Below are 20,712 nucleotides of genomic sequence, written 5' to 3' on the forward strand. Positions count from 1 at the left end.
GCGTTGGCACCCGACCCTGGCATCCTGCACGTCCGACATCAGCCCTGCCCTCCTTCTCAGGGGCTTCCATTCATTTTGTGCCAAAAGGGAACTGCCGCCCTCGCCCCCAAACTTGTAGCTTTGTGGATGGAGGGTGTGGGTGACGCCGTGTGCAGTGAAGACCACCTGGCTGAAGACGGTCCTGGGGGTGGAGGGCAGGAGGGAGCGAGAAGGACAGTTCTGCACCTGGGAGCCTCTCATTCCTGGGCGAGGGTCTGGGGACCCTGGATGAAGTTTTAGGATGTTTTAGAATGACGGTCTGGGGCAGAGAATAAAATTTTGAAGGGAGCAGATTGAGGGTCTGGAGGACTGGGTGAGGTGGGCTCTGGGTACCCAGGACGATCTCGGGAGGCGCAGAATGAGAATCTAGGGGTTCCAGGATTACGGTGTGGGTGCACAGGATGAAATTCTGGGGGCGCAGATTAGGTAGGATCTAGGCGAGCAGGATGACATTTTTGGTGAGCGTCTGGGGGCCCCCGGGTGAGTCTGGGGGCCTGGTATCAAGGTCAGGGCCCCAGGATCGAGCGCTGGGGGACCCTGGACCGGCGTCGGGAGGCGGCTCCGGGCGGCGCCGCGGGGGACCGGGTGGGGGCCTGTGGCTGGCCGGGGGCGGAGAAGCGGGGGGTCGGGGTCCCTCCCCCTGGCGCGGGCTCAGGAATCCGCCGAAGGGCGGGCGGAGGCGCCGGGGTGGGCCGCGTCGCGGCGGGCTGGCGGGCGGGGGGCGCTTCCTGGGGCCGCGCGTCCAGGGAGCTGTGCCGTCCGCCCGTCCGTCTGCCCGCAGGCATTGCCGGAGCCAGCCGAGCCGCCAGAGCCGCAGGCCGGGGCGTCGCGGGCCCAAGTGAGTGGCTGTGACCGTCCGTGGGGGAGAGCGCGGGCCGGAGTCTCGGCCGAATCTGCGGCAGCGTAGCGCCCACAGAGGCCCGCGCTCCTCGGCCTTCGCCGCAGGGGCGCGGGGCGGGGTGGCCGGGGCGGGTGGGCCTGGGACCCGGGGCCTGGGACCTGGGCCTGTGAGGAGTCGGCCCCCAGCCCTGGGAGGCCCCGAGACCCAAGCACGTTCCTGAGCGGGCAGTGGCGGGGGCTGGGCTCGGACTCCCGGCACAGGGAGCGGGGTGCCGCGGCAGAGGCCCTTGACCGGTGTCCACCATCTCACAGCCCCAGGATGCTCCCCTGTGCCTCCTGCCTACCCGGGTCTCTACTGCTCTGGGCGCTGCTGCTGTTGCTCTTGGGATCAGCTTCTCCTCAGGATTCCGAAGAGCCCGACAGCTACACGGTGGGGACAGTGAGGGCCGCTGGCCTGGGATGGGGAGGGTAGGGAGGAAGAGACCGGGACCCCGGGGTGGCTGCTGCCGGGGAAGTCTCCTTCTCCTGGCTGGGGGAGGGCTGGGGGCCATTGTTTGGAGCAGGCCGGAGGGTGGCCAGGCTCAGGCCCTAGTGTTGGCCTGGTCAGTTGGAGGAGATCTTTGGGTGACCACTGGCCACTTCTGGTTCCCTTCCAGGAATGCACAGATGGCTATGAGTGGGACCCAGACAGCCAGCACTGCCGGGGTGTGTGTGCCTGGGGGACCAAACACCCCCAGGAACCCAGAAGGGGATTGATAGCTGCTTTCCAAGGGACAGCCCCACATCCGAGAGCTGCCATGGGAGCCCAGCAGCTCGTCCTCTGCCCAGCTCTGCTACACCGAGGCCAGCCCTGGTTCTCTGGAGGCCAGTTCAGCTAGGGGTGGCCTCGCCCTCTCCCAGAAACCCAGGAAACCTTGCCCCTACCCCTCAGAAGAGCTGGATCCTGTACGCCTTCTCTGAACCACTCTCCTGTCCCAGCTCTTTGTCTCATCACAACCTGGGAGGGTAGTGTCCCCAGGGGTGGGTAGGGAGGCCCCCACTCTTGGGCTGAGCTAGGGCTAGGGCTGTGGGGAGGGATAGAGACCCACTTGCAGGCCAAGAATGAGGGCAACAGTGGGAACAGCTGCCCCACCTCCAGCCTTGACCAACCCTGGGAAGGGGTCCCGGGCAGGCAGACTTAGCTTGTTGAGCAGAGTGGGAAGGCTTTGCTGGGGCCACACATCTTGGAGAAGGCCGAGCTGGGCTCCTGCCTCCGCTCCCTCCAGGGCCAGCCCAGGAGACTGGCTGTGCCCAGCAGGCCCCTCTCTGCAGATGTCAACGAGTGTCTGACCATCCCTGAGGCCTGCAAGGGAGAAATGAAGTGCATCAACCACTACGGGGGCTACTTGTGCCTGCCCCGCTCCGCTGCCGTCATCAACGACCTACATGGCGAGGGACCCCCGCCACCAGTGCCTCCTGCTCAACACCCCAACCCCTGCCCACCAGGCTATGAGCCCGACGATCAGGAGAGCTGTGTGGGTGAGTGGGGACTGCTCTGGTGCCTGGCTTCCAGTCCTCTCACCAAGCATCTTAAACTTAAAAGACCTCATGTTCCTTCCCGGCTCAAAAGGGCCGCTGGTGACGTCCACACCCTCATCCAGACACTCATGTTGTTTGCGACCTGCCACAGGTGGCCCCAGCTTGTGTGCCACTGCTCCAGCCAGCTCCGGCCCCCTCCCCTTGGTTGCTGCAGAGACACTGCAGGAACTCTGCCTTCCAGTGTCTGTCCCCTGGGAGCCACAGGCCTTGGAGGAAGGACAGTCCAGGAATCAGTGCTTCTGGGGGTGTGGACAGGACCTTATTTCCTATGGAACCCCCAACATGCGGTTTTAGAGGTTAGGGGTGCCTTTCCTGTTGGCTCCAGGCTGGTGAACTCTTACGTGTGCTGTTGAGAGAACTGAATTGAAGTGTTAGATCTATGTGTTATGTTGGGTGGTGTGCGGGATCCCAGGCGGGGGCTGAGTGGTGTCTCTCACAGATGTGGACGAGTGTGCCCAGGCCCTGCACGACTGTCGCCCCAGCCAGGACTGCCATAACTTGCCTGGCTCCTATCAGTGCACCTGTCCTGATGGTTACCGCAAGATCGGGCCCGAGTGTGTGGGTGAGTCCAGGGAGCAGCTTCTCTAGGCTCTGTGACCCTGGTCTGGCCCTTGCTCTAGCACCTGACCCCCATTCAACCCACGCTTCACCCTCAGCCCCTGCCACCTCACCCTCCTGTCATCAGACACAGAGGACTGTATGGGGGTGTATTTGGGAGGTGTCCTGGCTGACCCTGCCCAATTCAGCTCCCTGGACACAGGCAGGATTATGGGTGGTTAAGCCTTGAGTCCCACCTGGCTCGAGCCCACCTGCCCTCTGCCCTCCGCCCTCCTTCTTCTGCCTCTATCCCAGACATAGACGAGTGCCGCTACCGCTACTGCCAGCATCGCTGCGTGAACCTGCCTGGCTCCTTCCGTTGCCAGTGCGAGCCGGGCTTCCAGCTGGGGCCTAACAACCGCTCCTGTGTGGGTGAGGCTGGGCCGGGCCAGGCTCCTGGGTCCTGGGCAGGGAGGTGTGAGGTGGGGGCGCTCCCTTCCTGACCAGCCCAGGTAGAGTGGAGGCTCTGGGCTGCTCCTCTGCTTTCATCCCTGTTTTACCTGGCACCCCCAGATGTGAACGAGTGTGATATGGGGGCCCCATGCGAGCAGCGCTGCTTCAACTCCTATGGGACTTTCCTGTGTCGCTGCCACCAGGGCTATGAGCTGCACCGGGATGGCTTCTCCTGCAGTGGTGAGAGCTCCACCCCTGCTGCGTACTCCTCCATGAGCCCCCAGGCCCTACCTATGCCGTGCCTCCTGCCACACAGTTCTCCATTTGAGGCCTCCGCGTCCCGTCACTGTGCACCCAGCTGCCTCCTGGTACTCCACTCAGGCTGGCTGTGGAGCACTCCCAGACCAGTGGGGAAGGCACAAGAAGAGGCAGCTAGGTCCCTACTGAAGCCTACTGGGGAGACTGAGGATGTGGGTGCCACTTGTCCCACGTGTCAGGCTCACCTGCATTTACCTGCATTTGAATTTTGCACTAGGACAAGTCGCTTCTCTCTGAGCCTGTTTCTGCTTCTATAGTGGGTTGTGTTGAGGATTAGGTGAGAGTGTGATAGATGGGCTCCAGCCCGTCTCAAGCTGCAGTGCTTTAAAGTGAATTGACTGCCACTTAATGAGAACCTGCCCTCGTAGTGTGTTCCCTGACACACTTGGCCTTCTTCCTCTCAAGAATCCTAGGAGGTATGATTTTCTCCTTCCTCTACAAAATGAGGACATTCAGATCTCCCTCCAGGTTTGTTGAGAGGATTACATTAAAATAAGCACAAAGTCCTGGGTAAATGGTGACTTTCATTATTCAGCTAAAAGAGGTTAAGTGACCTGCCCGAGTTCATACAGCCAGGATGAGATGGGGCCAGGGCTCGATCCTAGACTTCTCACACCCTGTCAACTGGCACATACCCTCTATGTTATGCTTTGCTGCGGGATGAGGCCTCACTGCTACCCGGCAGCATGAGTGGAACAAGAGAAGGGAAATGGTCTGCCTGTGAAGCTCAGTTAGCTGGAGGTGACCGCTGGGTGCTCGGGCTGACTGTGGGTTGCAGGAATTGGGCAGGTTACAGCACAGGGCAGACCCACGAGACTCATCTAGTCTAAGACACTCATTTTACTGATTGGGAAAATAAGATTCCCCTAAATCAGCTGGTGGGATTCACACCCAAGCCTCTAGATTCCCACTAACTTTATTCAGTGTTTCCTCCAGTTCTGGGCAGAGAGAAGTCTGAGCTGGGGCAGCCTGGGCAGAACTTTGTTTGAACCCTCCATCTCCCGGCTGAGCTTGTGGCTTGTCTCATCCCCCTGTCTTCCTACATTCAGCCTAACACGGGGCTGGGCCTTCTTAGGAAATGTTTGTGGGACTGAATGGTGAAGACTGCCCTTGACCCGGGGTCCCCATCCCCATGCTTCCTCAGATATTGATGAGTGTAGCTACTCCAGCTACCTCTGCCAGTACCGCTGCATCAACGAGCCAGGCCGTTTCTCCTGCCACTGCCCACAGGGGTACCAGCTGCTGGCCACACGCCTCTGCCAAGGTACAGGTTGCCTGGGTGGGATGGGCAGGATGGTGTCAGGAGCTGGCAGCCTGACGCCCCCGATTCTAGCCCCTCTCCCCTGGCACAGACATTGACGAGTGTGAGTCTGGTGCGCACCAGTGCTCTGAGGCCCAAACCTGTGTCAACTTCCATGGGGGCTACCGCTGTGTGGACACCAACCGCTGTGTGGAGCCCTACGTCCAGGTCTCTGACAAGTGAGTCAATTTGATGCCAGGCCCCAAGAGAAACTACGTCTCCCAGGGGGCTTTGGGGCTGACTGGCATCTATTCGGACAAGTGAGTGCCCCTGAGGGCTGATGGGAACCATAGTCCTTCATGACAACCAGTCACAGGGGTGGGAGGGTCCTTTTGGAATTCCCTTCCTTTGTAGGGTAGGAGAAATTGGGGGGACAGGCAAGGAGCTCATTCATGTCCCCCACCTCGGGGTCTCTAGCCGCTGCCTCTGCCCAGCCTCCAACCCTCTGTGTCGAGAGCAGCCTTCATCCATTGTGCACCGGTACATGACCATCACCTCGGAGCGGAGCGTGCCCGCTGACGTGTTCCAGATCCAGGCGACATCTGTCTACCCCGGTGCCTACAATGCCTTTCAGATCCGTGCCGGAAACTCGCAGGGGGACTTCTACATTAGGGTAAGGTTTCTGCAACCCTCAACTGACATGCACAATCTAAAACTGAACTCCAGGACGCCTTAAGGGGGAACTCGGCCAGGCTGCTATGCCCCTCCCCTCCCCAAAGCCCCGCCCCCGGGAGGCGGGATTTCTGTAGGACAACAGGGATATTCTAAATTCCCATGGTGCAAAGGGCAGATGGTTAAATGCAATTCTAACGAAGCACTCGGACACGGGAGTTTGAGTCCTGGTACTAGTTTTCCATATCTGATCTCAATTTCACCCACAAACCAAGGGAATGGCGTGTGCAGGGGCCTGGAGTCAGAAAGTCCACTCCTTGCTGGTGGATGTGTTAGGTGGGAGGGGGCCAGGGGTGGCTCACAGTGAGCTGCTCACGGTGAGTGGCAGCGGCATGCATGGGTCTCACCAGGAGAAGGGGTTTGTCTAGAACCAGCGCTTCTCTTTCATTTTGAAACTGAATGCTCTGAAGGGAGTCTGCTGACTTTGGGTCACCAAAGGTCCCACCACTCCCAAGAGCCACATGGTGACCTTGAATCATCAGTTAGCCTGGGTCAGACAGAATGAGCTGGAAAGGGTGGGAAGAGCCCCAGCAGGAGATTTCTGAAGGCAGGAGCCTGGGTTGGGGAGGAGAGATGTTGAGGGTGTCAAAAAGCTGGATGAGAGTCTGGGGTCGCAGCCTGGCCAGGGCTGTCCCTCCACCTCACAGCCACGGGGCAGGGAGGTGACGCTGGGGCAGGGGCCTAGCACACAGGCTGACACAACATATATCCCTCCACCCACTGCCCTGCAGCAAATCAACAACGTCAGCGCCATGCTGGTCCTCGCCCGGCCGGTGACAGGCCCCCGGGAGTACGTGCTGGACCTGGAGATGGTCACCATGAATTCCCTCATGAGCTACCGGGCCAGCTCTGTACTGAGGCTCACCGTCTTTGTGGGGGCCTACACCTTCTGAGGAGCAGGAGGGAGCCACCCTCCCTGCAGCTACCCTAGCTGAGGAGCCTGTTACGAAGGGTAGAACGAGAAAGGCAATAAAGGGAGAAAGAAGGAGTCCTGGTGGCTGAGGTGGGCGGGTCACACTGCAGCAAGCCTCAGGCTGGGGCAGGGTGGGACTTGGAGGGGCAGGCCAAGTTCACCTAAATGGGGGTCTCTATATGCTCAGGCCCAGGGGGCCCCATTGACAGGAGCTGGGAGCTCTGTACCACGAGCTTCAGCCACCCCGAGAGGAGAGGAGGTAACGAGGAGGGCGGACTCCAGGCCCTGGCCCAGAGATGTGGACTTGGCTGGCTTGCAGGGGTCCTAAGAAACTCTACTCCGGAGAGCGCCAGGAGGCCCTGGGTTCCAGTCCTAACTCTGCCTCAAACTGTACATTTGGATAAGCCCTAGTAGTTCCCTGGGCCTGTTTTTCTATAAAAAGAGGCAACTGGACTGTTAGTGGTTTTCAAGCTTTTCTTTTAGGAAGTTTTATTTATTTTTATTATTTTTATTTTCCCAATGAGCCCTCTGCACTCCTAAGGAAGTTTTATTTGATGAGGACCAACTGATGACATAAAATCGATTCAAAGCTGCAGTGCCCCACTGACTCCATCTCCCTGACCAGGCAATCCCAGGTCCTAAGCAGCTTTGTTTAAAAACCACTGGTCCAGACGGTATCCCTGGTTCCTGCGTATTTCACAAGGTCCCCAGGGCCAGGCATCTTCTACATAACACATATGGCTGCAAACACTTAGATTCTAATTTTACCACAAAAGATGTTGTTAAAAGGCTGGCTAGCCTGCGTGGGGGTACAGATGGGGGCTGGGGGCTGTTTCACAGCATAAGCTCAGGTCAGGGGGCTGTAGCTGCAGTAGAGCTGGGATAAGGTCCTGCTCAGAGCAGGCCCCAGATTCCTGCAGGAAGAGAAGCAGCGAGGGTCACGCCCTGGGCCTAGGGCAGCCCCAGTCCCCACCACTCCCTCCAGGTTCCGTCTCTTGCCCTCACCTCTGTAGACGCCCACACTTGATGGTGCTTAGCAGTGTCTCTTGTTCCTTGGGGGTGGCACAGGCATCATAGGCGGCCAGGAGGCTGGGGGACAGGGGCTTGAGTTTCTGAGGCTGACGGTGGCCCACTCTGGGCCAGCACCATGAGGGGCCAGGCAGAGGGGTCAGCATGGGATAGAAGAGTTGGGACACTGCCCCACTTCCTGAGCCTGGCACTCAAGGCCCCAGGCCAGCCTGGCTGTCCTCCCTCCCTGTGGGAACCCTGGGGCAAAACCAGCAAAGGCTCCAAACCATCACCCTCACTCCCCTTAATGGCCCAGCCCCCTTCTCCAAGAAGCCTCTTCGCCACCACGTGGGACATTTCCCTCCCTCCTGTGGCCTCCAATGCCTGGGACACTGTGTGGGTCTGCTGGCTTCCTCCCCGCTTGACCTCCATGAGCACCCTGGGATCTGTCCATCTCTGGTCTGCACAGCCCACACAAGGCCAAGCTCCCTCCACAAAGCATGGATTAAGGTGAATTCCATGCACGGAGAGCAGGGGCTGAGGACACCTAAGGGCCCTCTAGGGCCTACCTGGCAGGGGTGCTGTATCGATCCACCAGGGCTGCTGCTTTCTCCCCACTCACTCCGCGCACCTGCATTAGCTGCCGGGCAAACACTTCTCGCACTGACTGGGCCTGGGTTTGGGGAAGGGCTGGATCAGTGGGGGTCTGGGCCAGGCCACGTCCGAGAAGCTGGGCAGAGACGGTACCTTATTTTTGATGGCTCCTGCGTTGAAGTCACTGAAGGTGAGGAGTGAGCAGAGAGGGTTTGGAGAGGGCATGGCCCCTGATTCAGGGTTCCCAGGGGTTCCCCAGGGGCGGCTGCGTAGGGTGTGGCCCTGAGGGAAGAAGGGACTGAGGCCAGGCTGGAGCTCAAAGGGACAACTCCAGCCAGCCCCTGCCCAGTCCTCAGCCTCGGGGGGCCAGCCTGAGAAATGGGGATCTCACCTACCTTGCTTCTTTTGGGGATGCACAGGGCCCAGGCAAGGTGAATTCCTTGTGGGCTGTGTCCCGACACTGGGACAGGGGCCTCTGCTCACCTGGTAGAGTCTCTGTAAGCCCCGCGTCAAGAGGGCCAGATAGGCAGCTGACTCCTTAATGTCTGCTGTGCGCTTCACAAAAAAGCCATCAATGACCTGGGGAAGAGGACCCAAGAGAGGGAAGGTGGTTCCTGGCCCAGACCATGAACCATGGACCACAGCGGCCCCTGCCTGCCTGGCCCTGCCCTCCCTGCTCACCTGAGTGTTAGTGACAGCCTGCAGCAGCGTACTCTCAGGAAGGCTGAGATTGTGGACCGAGCCATGCTCTTCCACCAGGTATACCCGGCGCTCCAGGCCACAGCGCTTCAGGCGGAACTGGGGAAGTGGACAGAGTGGGCAGGGAGGGTCAGGCTGGATGACCACATGCCTGGGCGTCCATGATGTCACACTCAAAATGGTGCTACGACCCTGTTCCCACCAGTTAGCCTCTGCATCCTCCCTAGCCTCTCCACCTGCCTCAGAAGGGCCTCCACAGCTTTGTTCATGCTGACACTCTTGTCTAGAAAGCCCTTCCTCCATCTCTCAACATCCTTCAAGCCTCCCCTGGGCCGGTACATGGCCTCTGTGACTAGGGGGTCCACCCAGCAGCAAGTACCAAGGTACGGCCTCTGTATTTCCAATTCTGGAGGTTTAAGCCTTGTTTATCCAAGACTGCAGGGGCTCGGTACCCAAGAGGTCTTTAATATGCTCCTGAGCTCAGCCCAAAAATGCAGGTACCTAGCTTCCTACTGTGTGCCTGGACAGGCCTGTGGGGGTCTGATTCTGGAGCAACCACATGGTGGATGTGGCTGGATTCCAAAGGGCTCTGCCTCAAGGAGGCTGCCAGAAGTGCCCCTGGATTGCTCTGGGCTGAAAAGGGGGGCCTCAGAGCAGTCAGGGAAGCCTGGCAAAGCCAGCAAAATTACCTTCTGCTCCCGGAAGCGGCCGTCAATGATGCTGCTGCAAAGGTCATCCAGCCGCTTGCGCTCTACAATGTGGTCCAGTACCAACTCCCCAGGGCTCGCTGCTGACAAGCCAGCCGTTAGCTTGTGATCCCCCACCCACCAGGCCCTGCCCCTGGCGCCAGCCTGCCCACGGCCCTTCACCTGGGTCTCTAGGATTGGTTTCCTGCGCCACCCATACAAAATCCCCAACGTGCAGCTTGCGCACTGTGTGGGTCACGTGCAGCCGCTGTAGCTCTCGGAGCAGCTCCGGCCTGTGCCCGCCCCTGGAGTGGCAAGGAAGGAATCCTAGATCAGGGCAGGGCAGTGCCTACCCCCCAGCCTCCTCCGATCATCTACCTCATTTCTCCCCACCTCACTCACCCCCGGGTCTCGCCAATGTCCACACACAACAGCACCCTGTACTCTCCAGGCCTCAGCTCCAGTGGTGGCTGCTGGACCCCTGCTTCACTGGCACTAAGTGGGGGGTATCGGTATGTGAGGCCAGAACCCCTTGTGCTAGGGCAGTTGCCCCACACCCATGCCACCCGACACCCACCACCCACCTACAGTAGGGAGGCAGCCACAGCTCAGCTACAGGTGATGGATAGAGGTGGGGTTTTGGCCTCATTTCCCATCCCCACCTCCCTGTTTTCCCCCCTCCTCCGCCCTCCTTCTCACAGCTCTGCTGAAGCTGCTCCTGGCACTGCTGCCTCCTCCCCAGGGGGCTCCTTAGGCCCGATGCCCACATTCAGCAAGCTCAGGCCTTCTGACTCGGCTAACTTCTGGGCCAGCTCCAGGCCCTCTGGGGTCAATGAGTACCTGGGAGGCAGAGGGGAAAAATACAGCTCTCCCTTCTTCACTCATTCCTGGCAGGCTCTCCTGCCTGCCCCTAGCTGGGCCGGCCTCACCGCCCCCTTGGCGCCCTGCACAAATGACCCCAGTGTCTCCTGCTGCTCCTGGTCTTCTTGGCTCTTAGAGCAGTTCCTTGGACCTGCTCAGCTCCATTCTCAGGTCTGCAAGAAGTGTGTCTCAGACGATTTCCTTTCTCCTATCTTCACTAATGCTGTTTCCTCCTCCTCGAAATACTTATCCTGAATCTCTACCTGCCAAATCCTAAAACGTGTCAAACGCTATCTCCTCTGAAAAGTCTTTCTACTCCTCCAATAACCACGGCACCCTCCCACCCCCGCACCTGCGGTTTCACACCCTCCAGGTACTCCAACAGTGGGGGCTCCTGAGGAAAGGCCCCCAACCTCAACAGCATCAGCTCTGGGAGTTGTTGAGTGACTCTAAGGCCCCACTAAGAAGTTCACGTGTGCTTTCCTGTATCTCCTGCAGTTGGCCCCACCTGGCTGGCTGGTGTGTCCTGAGGACCAGGTTCCTGTGGAGGAGGGAGCGGAGGGCTGGCCAGGGTCGAGCACTCCCAGGGGCTACCTGTGGATCAGAAAAGAGACCGTCAGAGAGCACCTGGTACCACCACAAGTCCATGTTCCCTGTGTCCCCAGCCACGGGCCACACACGGGCCCACTGCAAGAAAAGGCAGTCTTTGGTGGGCTCCAGAGCCACTTGGGCCTGTCTTCCCCAATCCCTGTGCTCACCCTGGGGGCCTTCTGAGCACACCTCTGCAGCAGCTCCTCCTTGGTTAAGAAGTGGTAGCCATTAGGATTCTGAAACCAAGGTAGAAGAGACAGGGTAGGCTCAGTGCCAGGGACCCTCCTCATCTCGCTCAGGTGGCTGGGATAATCTTTGCCTGCCTTGCCAGGGCTAGGCACCTCTGGGAACTTCCCACCCCACTGCCATGGTTCCACCCAGTGCTCACCAGGTGCTCTCGGTAGAGCATCAGCAGTATCACTCGGGCTCCTGAGTGCCGAGCTGGCCAGTAGTTGCCAGAGCCTCCTCCTTTGGACTGGGCAGGAACCTGAAAGGTACAGAGGAACTATGAACGTGAAAGCCAGCCAGTCATTTTCGAATAAGTCCCCAGCAGGCTTTGTGGCCCTGGGTAAGTCACTCAGTTATCTCTCAGTTTCCTTATCTGTAAAACGGGCCAGGTGATGGGATGACCCACTGCAAATGTGCGATGAGACAGCAGGCAGTTTCCGGGCAGCGGGTGGGGGTGTCTGCCCAGCCTGGCCTCAGTTCTACCACGCGCTGCAGAACACGTGTGATTAGACAGGAAAACTCAATAAAAAACTCAATAGTGACCCCGTAACTAACTGAGCTGGGCTCTCTAAGTAGCTTGATTATGGAATTCTCTCGTTGGCTGTTACCAATATTCCTATTCACAGATTAAATGTGAATTTAATTCAAAAAGTCAAAAAGAGGGTCAAAAAGAGGGTAAGTCAAAAAGTCAAAAAGAGGGTAAGTCATTTGCTCAAGGCCAGGAATCACTGGTGAGATTTGGACTCAGGCTTGCCAAATCTCCCAAGCCAGAAAATCATACTCCCGCACTCCCACTTTGCCTTCCGCTCCCCTTGCCCCTTCCTCACTGGCATGGAAGAGTCCTGGACTTCCGCAGGTCGCCCCTGAGGGGCTGGACTGTTCTCTCCAGATGGCGAGCCCGGGGCATGGTCACCTGCGGGAGCAGAAGAGAGTCAACTCCACACTCCACGGAATCCGGCAGCTGCGAAGGTCTGGGATGCAACCTGCTCAGATGGTAAGTGAACCGGTGAGGGAGGCTCAGGGAGCGCCAGCCACTAGCCCGAGACCGAACGGCAACTTGGACAGGAGTGGGGAGCTTAAAGCTAAGGGCCTCCAGGTGAGTACGGAAGCTGCACCTGGGGGGAGGCAGGGGATCACTGACCCTTTTCCCAGACGCTCACCGCCCGATGTTCGGTGCCGCTGCAGCCGCTCGTCCAGCATCCGGCAGAGCCCGTCTCCGAAGTGCTGTAGGATCTTAGCTTCCTTCCCGCTGCGCAGCGGCAGTGGGTACCGTCGGAGGGACCGCAGCGCCTGGCCGGGCAGGGGTAGGGTTCCTGGTCAGGGCAGGCCCGACCTGGCCAGCAGCTTTTCCCATCGGGCCACGCCAGGACCCACCTTCTGAAACACGAAGCGTGTGCGGCGCCCGCTGCGGGTCGCCTCGTCCCGCCACTCGGTCAGCCAGCGAACGAAGAGCGGATTGGGACAGGCAGGCAGCGGGCGCTTCCGGCCCAGGCGGACCGGGGCAGCCATGAACCCGAGGGCGGGTCCTCCGGCGCCCCACGCCCGCGGGACTGGGACGCCGCCAGTTCTGGAGTAGGGATTCGAACACCTGGCCCGGGGCGGGGCGGGAGAAGAGGGAGGCCGAGGGCAGGACCGCTGAGATCACAGGGCCCCAAACACACGGGGCACTAACGAGAGGAGAGCCTGCCGCCCTCCCGCCCCTGCGCTGCTCTAAGTGGTTGGTGAGGGGCGCTGTCTCTTAAACGATCTTTCCCCTCGGCACCACTCCAGCTAGCCTTTGGGACGCGCCCAATCCCAGCCCCCGGAGCTTGGACCGACTCCTTCCTGTCACCCGATTCGAGAGCGGGGTCATTTTTGTGTAGGCGAGAGGAAGGCGGACAGCGCCCCCTGTGACGGGGAGGACTGGTTGGGCGGCGCTTAACGGACTAACCTGAACTTGGCCACTCTAAGTCTCTTAAGATTGCCAGTTTCAGCCTCAAGCTTGAAGGAGGCTGGAGATGGAGACTGGTCTTGAAAAGAGTCCAGGAGAGGCGAGGGCTGGGAGACAAACGGGTGCAAACGTATTGGTGGGAAGGACACCCAGAAATGGGTGCTGGGGATGAGGACACAAAGGTAAGGCAGGAGGAGCTGCAGGATCCTTGGAGGAAATGGTCATCCTCATCCCCGGGATACAGGGCAAAGAGTGTATGGTGGAAAGGAAGTCGGGGACGTGCAGAGAAGGCCTAAAATAGGACTCGGAAGGTCGGGGGTCAGAGGCCTAGAGGAAGGAGGACTGTAAGTAAGAGGTGCTTGGGCACCCTGGCAGTTGGGGAGGCCTGAGATGGGCACGTGGTTGGGTTCCGGGGCGGAGGAGCAGGCTGCGGGTTAAGAAGCCCAGACACAGGTAGAGGGGAGAACAGTTCGTCATTTTTGTGGCTAATCGGAAGTGGGAGACCCCCAGGGAGGTTGAAGATGGAAACCCTACAAAGGGTTTCAACCTGAGAAGCCTCAAGGACACGTATAACTGAGTTGGACACAGGCGACCCGCCAGGGTTCGAAGCAGCACCCGGCATCTAGCTGCTATACCGGAAGTCGTGAGACGCAGGTCTCCAGGCTGTGAGGAAGGGAGAGGTGGGCGCCGGAGCTCCAGGCCCGCCCCTCAGGACTGTGCCTAGCCCACGGCGCAGTAGCCCCACCCGGGCTAAATTGGACCAATGGGCTCCGGCTCCCGCCTCCTGCCCGCCGCGGCCTTATAAGGAGCCTGAAGCCGGCGGTCGGGCTGACCCCGCCCCCTCGAGTCTCATGTCCTAATAAGGACATCTAGGGCATCCCGCGGCTGGGGGCGGGCGGGAGCGCGTCTCCAGGGTAACTGCGAAGCCCCCCTCCCTCTCCCTGTTGCTCTTGGAAACTCTAAGGCTCGGAAAAGGGGGCGCTAGCGTCTTCATGCAGGGCCGCTCGCGGGGGGCGGGGGTCAAGCTGCTGTCTCCACCTGGAGCGCCGGGAGCCCAGGCGGGGGCGGTGCAGTGGAATGTCCCCGACTACAACCCCCGGCATGCTCTGCAAGGTACTCCACTCCCTGGCATCGCTCTCCGTTTACACCCTTAATTCCGTTTATAGGATTAGAGTCCCCAGTTCCCTTTCTGGGTTTGCCTCTGGCTTGTTTGCGACCCAGTCTTCTCTTCCTGCAGAGTGTGAGGCTGTGATCACTGTTCTAGGACAACAAAATCATCCCGGAGTCCCCCGCTCGTTTTTTTTTTTTAAGGAATATACTACCATAGATCCTGTCTCAGTTTTTCAGGTGTTAGAATAACCACGTATCTGGCTATCAACTCGAGAGCTGGGTGCAAGTCTGGCTTAATATCTATTTTTTCTCAGTGGCACGTAAAAGGCACATAAAGAAGCTTTGAATTGAATGCACAAAGCCTCGTCTTTACCCTTTATCGCCTCATGACTTTGCCAAACATCTTTAAACAAGAACAAAGCTCTCAAAGATTTGCTTGTACCTTTCCCCTGTGCCTTTTCCTCCTATTCTTATTTTACTGACGTTGCACATGGCCTTTTTTTTCAGGAGACGAGTGGCTTTGCACATGTGGAGTACTAGTGTTATCCGACCGATGACGCCTTCATACTTGTGATTTTCTTTGCTTTAGGTCGGGATTCCAGGCTAATCAATAGTTGCTTCGATTCAGAAAAGCAAAACTCTAACCTCACTCAAGAATTTCAGGCCAACGGATCCAGATAATACCAGATGGGTCTTAAGAAAGCCGTTTTGCTGCGGGATAAAGAGCCGCTTAGTCGGGGATCGTTTTCGGGTCATTTTACTGAGCGCCACCTCGCCGGGTTCAGAGCGGTTCCTGGGAAATTGGACCAATGGGCTCGCGCTGCGCGGTGCGGTGCCGCCCGGAACCCGGGCCTACATTTCCCCGCATGCACTGCAGCTCCGGGCTGGCCGGCGGGAAGACTCCGTTACCCAGCGAGCGAGCGAGGCGGCGGCGCAGGGCCCGCGGACTCCATTTCCCGTCGGCCCGCGGAGGGAGCGCCGGAAGCCCGCCCCGCCCCTCATTGTGCGGCTCCTACTAAACGGAAGGGGCCGGGAGAGGCCGCGTTCAGTCGGGTCCCGGCAGCGTCTGCAGCGCTCTTGTCTACTGCGGCTCTCGGTGCCCGCTCCTTTTCGTTTCCGGAAACATGGTGAGCGGCAAGCCACGACGCCCGAGGGAGGCGGCTGCGGGTCGGTCGCCTGCGCGCAGGAGGCGACGGGGGAGCGATGTCCGCAACCCCTCCCCCAGCGCCCCGGGCGGGATGAGGGTCTCGCACGGAGGGGCGGGCGGTGCCGGAATGCGCGTGCGCGCCCGTGGGCGCCGGGGAGGGCCGGTCTGGACGTCGCTCGCGCGCCCCCTGGGCTCCCCTCCCCCACCCGCTGGTGCGCCCGCGCGGAAACCGGCCGTGGGGGGAGGGGTCCGGGGCGCGCGCTGGCGCGCCCCTCGCGGAACGACCAGCGTCGTGCGTTTCTTAGGGGCGCGCTCTCGACTGCAGCACGCGGCGTCCAAACCCGGCCCGGGGGCGGCGAGGGAAAAGCGCGCGAGAGATCTCGGCGCGCGCGCCCCACCCAAGGCTGTTCCTGTCTGCGCGTCACCCTCCCTCGGCAGCCGGGTCCGTCTCGGGAGCAGGTGGCAGGGATGCCTGCGCCCGGGAGGGGCGGGCGCTGGCGCGGCGAGGGGGGATGCTGGGAAGACGGGGTCCCGGTTGGGGCGTGGGTGCCTGCGATTAGGGCCTTGCACCGCAAGGCTTAGAGGGGGCATCGCAGAGACCGCAGCGCCTTCGGGAGCACATCTAACGAGCTGCGTTCTCACCCGTGCATTGGGCGAGGGCTGGAACGGCGCTGTCTGCCGGCGCGTGCGCGCACGCTCAGGCCCGGCCGCGGGTGCCGAAGCCCTGGGCCAGCCAGGCCTTCCCGGATGGGCCTGAGGGTGGAGCCGAGTTTAGGGAAGTGACCCAGTCGGGCACCGCCCGGAAACCACCCCGCCCCCTGTATACGGCCCGAGGGCTGAGAAAACCGAAGGTTATGTAGCGTACCCAGGCTCCTGCCTGCAGCAGATAGGTCTGATACATCCGTTGTTTTAAGGTGATTCCACAGGGTTAGGGACCTGGAGATGCTGCTGCTTTTCGGGTACGCCGTTCTCTATTGGGGAGGGGGCCGGACCTAGCCGATCTCCTTTCCCCGCCTACTCCGGAAGCTACCGAGTCACGTGGCCGGCTTCCTCTGCAGTTCCGGGGAGTTCGGGGGACCAGATTTACCGTGGATTGCCCCCCCCTCCTGGCTCGGGTACTGCCAAGCACGACGCAGAGTAGGAATTTAAAGATCGCGAGGCTTCTGGGCACTTGAGTTTGGCATGTTTTTACCAGCGACTTCTGGGGCCTAGCACTATTCCCGGAAGAAGGGAGTTGTCGGGCAGGGTCCTTACTGGGGGTTGTGATTCTTGTTTTGGTTGGGAAAGACCCTAAGAGGGAACAGGGGTCGTTTGTGTAGTAACACTGCATCAAGCAGTTCTGGTGGGTTTGTTGTAACTGTTAGTGTCCTTGGGGTCCCATCTAGCATTGTGGGGTCTTGGCTCTTTCTGAAGAGGAGTCTTGGCTCAGGTGTTTGGGTCCTCCATATCTGAAGTTCTAAGTCACCAGTTTTATCCAAAGGCTGAGAGCAAATACGGTGAGTAGCAAGTGAGTCAGTAGCCGGTGGATCTTTTAATTCTGGGTTCACATTTTGGTCAAGGCTCTGCTTTTCACGAGTTTTCCATTTCTGTCCCGTAAAATGAGGGAAGGGGTTGTTGAACTAGGTGATCAGAGGCCATGGCTGCCATTCTGAGGTTGTGTCCCATCTGGTTCTTTGAGAGTGGCTTGGGTGGAAAAACTAGTGACTTGCCTTGGGAAGGGCACTAGTGACCACTCAAGACGCGGACTGGGATCTTCTGAGAAAACAAGGGGCAGTTCCCTAGGGTCTTTTTCTTGATGAGGTATACGTGGCGTGTCTCCCAGGCCTCCGGTGTGGCTGTCTCTGATGGTGTCATCAAGGTGTTCAACGACATGAAGGTGCGTAAGTCTTCAACGCCAGAGGAGGTGAAGAAGCGCAAGAAGGCGGTGCTCTTCTGCCTGAGTGAGGACAAGAAGAACATCATCCTGGAGGAGGGCAAGGAGATCTTGGTGGGCGATGTGGGCCAGACTGTCGACGACCCCTATGCCACCTTTGTCAAGATGCTGCCAGACAAGGACTGCCGCTACGCCCTCTATGACGCAACCTATGAGACCAAGGAGAGCAAGAAGGAGGACCTGGTGTTTATCTTCTGGTGAGCTCATTCTGGCACTACTTCTTGTCACCTACCCTCTTTCCCATGATGGGAACTTCTGTGGATCCTGGTCAACCCAGAGGTGTGGGTTTGGATTGGGAGGGGGTTGTAACAAAAGACTCCTCACTGCCAGCCCAAGGGTTTCTCAAAAGTCACCTATGGCTTTGCTGTTGCTGCGAGTTGCCTGACTCATGTTTCTGTTCAGGGCCCCTGAGTGTGCGCCCCTTAAGAGCAAAATGATCTATGCCAGTTCCAAGGATGCCATCAAGAAGAAGCTGACAGGTAAGGGCCAGCATTGGTGCTGAGTGCCTTTCTGCTGTGACCTTGGCTGCAGGGTAGGGTGAACAGCACCCAGAGAGGGTCCGCCCCCTTCACTGCCTGCTTGTTCCTTCCATCTGCTTTGATTGGCTCCTTCCCAGCCACAGAAACTACCCCCACCCCAGTGCTTACTGCTCACAGATGCTCCCCTTTCTTCCTTACAGGGATCAAGCATGAATTGCAAGCAAACTGCTATGAGGAAGTCAAGGACCGCTGCACCCTGGCAGAGAAGTTGGGGGGCAGTGCTGTCATCTCCCTGGAGGGCAAGCCTTTGTGAGCCCCTTCTGGCCCCCTGCCTGGAGCATCTGGCAGCCCCACACCTGCCCTCGGGGGTTGCAGGCTGCCCCCTTCCTGCCAGACCGGAGGGGCTGGGGGGATCCCAGCAGGGGGAGGGCAATCCCTTCACCCCAGTTGCCAAACAGACCCCCCCACCCCCTGGATTTTCCTTTTCCCTCCATCCCTGACGGTTCTGGCTTTCCCAAACTGCTTTTGATCTTCTGATTCCTCTTGGGTTGAAGCAGACCAAGTTCCCCCCAGGTACCCCAGTTGTGGGGGAGCCTGTATTTTTTTTTAACAACATCCCCATTCCCCACCTGGTCCTCCCCCTTCCCATGCTGCCAACTTCTAACCGCAATAGTGACTCTGTGCTTGTCTGTTTAGTTCTGTGTATAAATGGAATGTTGTGGAGATGACCCCTCCCTGTGCCGGCTGGTTCCTCTCCCTTTTCCCCTGGTCACTGCTACTCATGGAAGCAGGACCAGTAAGGGACCTTCGATTAAAAAAGACAATAATAAAAAGGCTCATTAATGGGATGTGTATTTCAAGGTTGGGGCCCAGGAGACTTTGGCGGGGGGGGGGGGTGCACTGGGAGAATGGTGCTATCTCTCTTCTCTGTACCCCATATCCAACCAGTCCCTGCACACCCTTATCTGGCTCCAGTGATTGGCTGAGACACCTTTCTGATGGTCACCATTATTCTGTTGGTGGGGCTGTGATCGACACTGGACTGGCTGTTTAAGGAGTGGTGCTGGCCACAGGGGTGTTCCAGCGGAAGTGGTTTATGCCTGAACTGGGTGCTCTGTAGCCTTGCCTGGATGGGCAGTGAGGTCCATCTGATAGTCTTTTCTGTCCCTTCCTAGGTGTAGGCTGATAGGCAAGTCACAGGTAGCTTAAAGGGTCGGTTTGGTTTGCTGTCTTCCCTGCATGGCTGACTCAGGTTTATGAGGGTCAGGTTCAGTGGTTGCTGTGAGTCAGCCCAAGTTGAGCCTTTGACCTCCTCTAGATGTGGCTGGAGTCCTTTCAGGGTGGGGCCAGCCAGGTGGAGCCCAGGACTTCAGACCCAGGTGTCTTGAGAACCGCCTCCCTATGTTTAACCAAAAGGGTGTTGCCGGTACCCTGAGCCTTTTGCCAGCATTGCTATGGGTTGTTTCCAGCCTGTACTTTGGGCATTCACCTGCCCAGCAGGCAAAGACATCCAAGAAATCTGGCCCTAGGGTGAGGTGAATTGGGAGTGGTAATGGGGCATCTATATCTCCTCCCTAATTAACTGAGCCGAGAAGGGAAGAGGCCGCCTGGTGTTACAGTTGGCTCCTTACCTCTCAGGAGCTTGTGAGTGGTTCTGGGAGGAAGGGCTAGATCCCTTTTGTGGTTAGGAAATAACGTGTGGAGAACTTGCAATTCATTCTTGTGCTAGCGTTTATGGGGGTGGGGGCAAACCTGGAAGACACTTCTGGGGTTCCTGCATCCCAACTTCTGGGTGTCGCGCCTTCCCACAGGAGCTTGCTGTCACTGGAGAGAGGGCTGAGGATACTGCGGGGTGCCCTCCTTGGTGTCCCCAGGATCTGATCATACTGCCTTGGCAGAAGGTGTACCTGGTGGACCCTTGAGCTGTGGGAAGGGAAGCAAGGACAATAGGCCTCCTTGCTACAAAACCAGGGTTTTTATTTGTGAAGGAGAACAGGCTGGCATCAAGAGAGCTATGATTCCTTCAAGGCCCTGGGTGAGAGAGGAGGCTGTTCCTCAGCTTCTTGGGGAGGGGTGTCGGGGTCCCTGGGGCTCTGCTGACCTGTGCCCAATCATGATGCCTATGCTGCCCTGTGTCTTGCAGGGCCTGGCACCTTTGGTGGTGGTAGTGGTAGGGGGTTTGGGCTTTCCCTGGGAGGATGTGGGGCAGAGTGAGGGTGTGGCTAGTGGCACTGTGCTAGAGAAGGAGACATCTTGCCAGAGAGGGGGGTCTGGGATACCCTGGTCACTGGAGATCCCAGAGCAGGGTCTGGCTGAGCTCTGGCTGCTCTAAGGCTCCCCCTTTAGGGCGACAAGGGTGTTCCGGAGAATCAGGGTGCTGGCCTGCAGAGGAGAAACAGGTCCTTGAAGTACTCTGCTCCTTGAGTCAGGCTGCCATTCTTTCTGCACTGTAGATACCCCCTTGCTCCCCACACCCCTGCTCTGTGCAATAACAGTTGCTGTTAATTGGGTCTTCCTACCGAGAAGGCATGGGTCGTGAGCCAGGGAAGCATGACCCCAAGCCTTAGCTGAGGCTGCTCTCATCCACACACGCACGAATGTACATGCAGACACCCACATATGCACATACACGTGTGCACATCCACACGTGCACGCACACCCTGGTGCCTGGGGGAGGGAGGGAGGTGGGAGGGCTCACCTTGGCGTGTTTGAGCTCCAGCTCTGCCAGCTCAATGAGATTCTTTCGAAAAGAGGAGACCCGGCGGGACTTGAAGTCCATGAGCTCTGGAGAGGAGG

General features: G+C 58.9%; 4 protein-coding genes across 31 annotated transcripts in view; 1 reads left to right on the forward strand and 3 right to left on the reverse strand.

Moving 5' to 3' along the window:
• On the forward strand, positions 1 to 18,761 carry CFL1 (cofilin 1). 8 transcript variants are annotated; one of them, XR_003722472.2, is made up of 12 exons: positions 1 to 877; positions 1,192 to 1,309; positions 1,536 to 1,584; positions 2,191 to 2,397; positions 2,897 to 3,019; positions 3,310 to 3,426; positions 3,568 to 3,687; positions 4,910 to 5,029; positions 5,118 to 5,244; positions 5,483 to 5,678; positions 6,469 to 6,740; positions 6,838 to 7,109. XR_003722472.2 is itself a non-coding variant. In XM_015113672.3 (11 exons), exons 1-11 carry the CDS (start codon positions 486 to 488, stop codon positions 6,628 to 6,630), a joined length of 1,731 nt encoding a protein of 576 aa, XP_014969158.2. In that variant the 5' UTR covers positions 1 to 485; the 3' UTR covers positions 6,631 to 7,109.
• Positions 7,111 to 13,103, reverse strand: MUS81 (MUS81 structure-specific endonuclease subunit). 17 transcript variants are annotated; one of them, XM_015113669.3, is made up of 16 exons: positions 12,692 to 13,103; positions 12,478 to 12,607; positions 12,145 to 12,230; positions 11,478 to 11,576; positions 11,257 to 11,325; positions 11,007 to 11,092; positions 10,337 to 10,477; positions 10,040 to 10,132; positions 9,821 to 9,942; positions 9,641 to 9,738; positions 8,934 to 9,050; positions 8,736 to 8,831; positions 8,406 to 8,534; positions 8,228 to 8,331; positions 7,656 to 7,739; positions 7,111 to 7,564 (listed from the first exon to the last, which is right to left on the reverse strand). In XM_015113669.3, exons 1-16 carry the CDS (start codon positions 12,824 to 12,826, stop codon positions 7,498 to 7,500), a joined length of 1,656 nt encoding a protein of 551 aa, XP_014969155.3. In that variant the 5' UTR covers positions 12,827 to 13,103; the 3' UTR covers positions 7,111 to 7,497. The 17 variants fall into 17 exon arrangements, 14 of the variants coding, with proteins under 14 accessions (XP_014969155.3, XP_028689054.2, XP_077818508.1 ...); XM_028833221.2 differs by having other exon boundaries at positions 7,656 to 7,784; XM_077962382.1 differs by having other exon boundaries at positions 9,641 to 9,741.
• LOC144334117 (uncharacterized) lies at positions 13,105 to 16,520 on the reverse strand. The gene is made up of 4 exons (XM_077962444.1): positions 16,370 to 16,520; positions 16,147 to 16,257; positions 13,795 to 13,910; positions 13,105 to 13,354 (listed from the first exon to the last, which is right to left on the reverse strand). The coding sequence occupies exons 1-4, from the start codon at positions 16,403 to 16,405 to the stop codon at positions 13,243 to 13,245; spliced, it is 375 nt and encodes a 124-aa protein (XP_077818570.1). The 5' UTR covers positions 16,406 to 16,520; the 3' UTR covers positions 13,105 to 13,242.
• Positions 18,756 to 20,712, reverse strand: part of SNX32 (sorting nexin 32) — a 24,709-nt gene continuing 22,752 nt past the window's right edge. For 3 of the 5 annotated variants that reach the window (XM_077962412.1, XM_028833225.2, XM_015113675.3), the window contains exons 12-13: positions 20,615 to 20,700; positions 19,873 to 20,298 (exon numbers count right to left, since the gene is read on the reverse strand). In XM_077962412.1, the coding sequence (XP_077818538.1) occupies positions 20,245 to 20,298; positions 20,615 to 20,700 (140 nt within the window). In that variant the 3' untranslated portion in view covers positions 19,873 to 20,244. Of the gene's footprint in view, positions 19,840 to 19,872; positions 20,299 to 20,614; positions 20,701 to 20,712 lie in introns of those variants that run through there. The other 2 variants (XM_028833223.2, XM_077962411.1) reach the window with 2 other exon arrangements.

Source organism: Macaca mulatta, chromosome 14 (genome assembly GCF_049350105.2).
Source record: "Macaca mulatta isolate MMU2019108-1 chromosome 14, T2T-MMU8v2.0, whole genome shotgun sequence".
NCBI lineage: Eukaryota > Metazoa > Chordata > Mammalia > Primates > Cercopithecidae > Macaca > Macaca mulatta.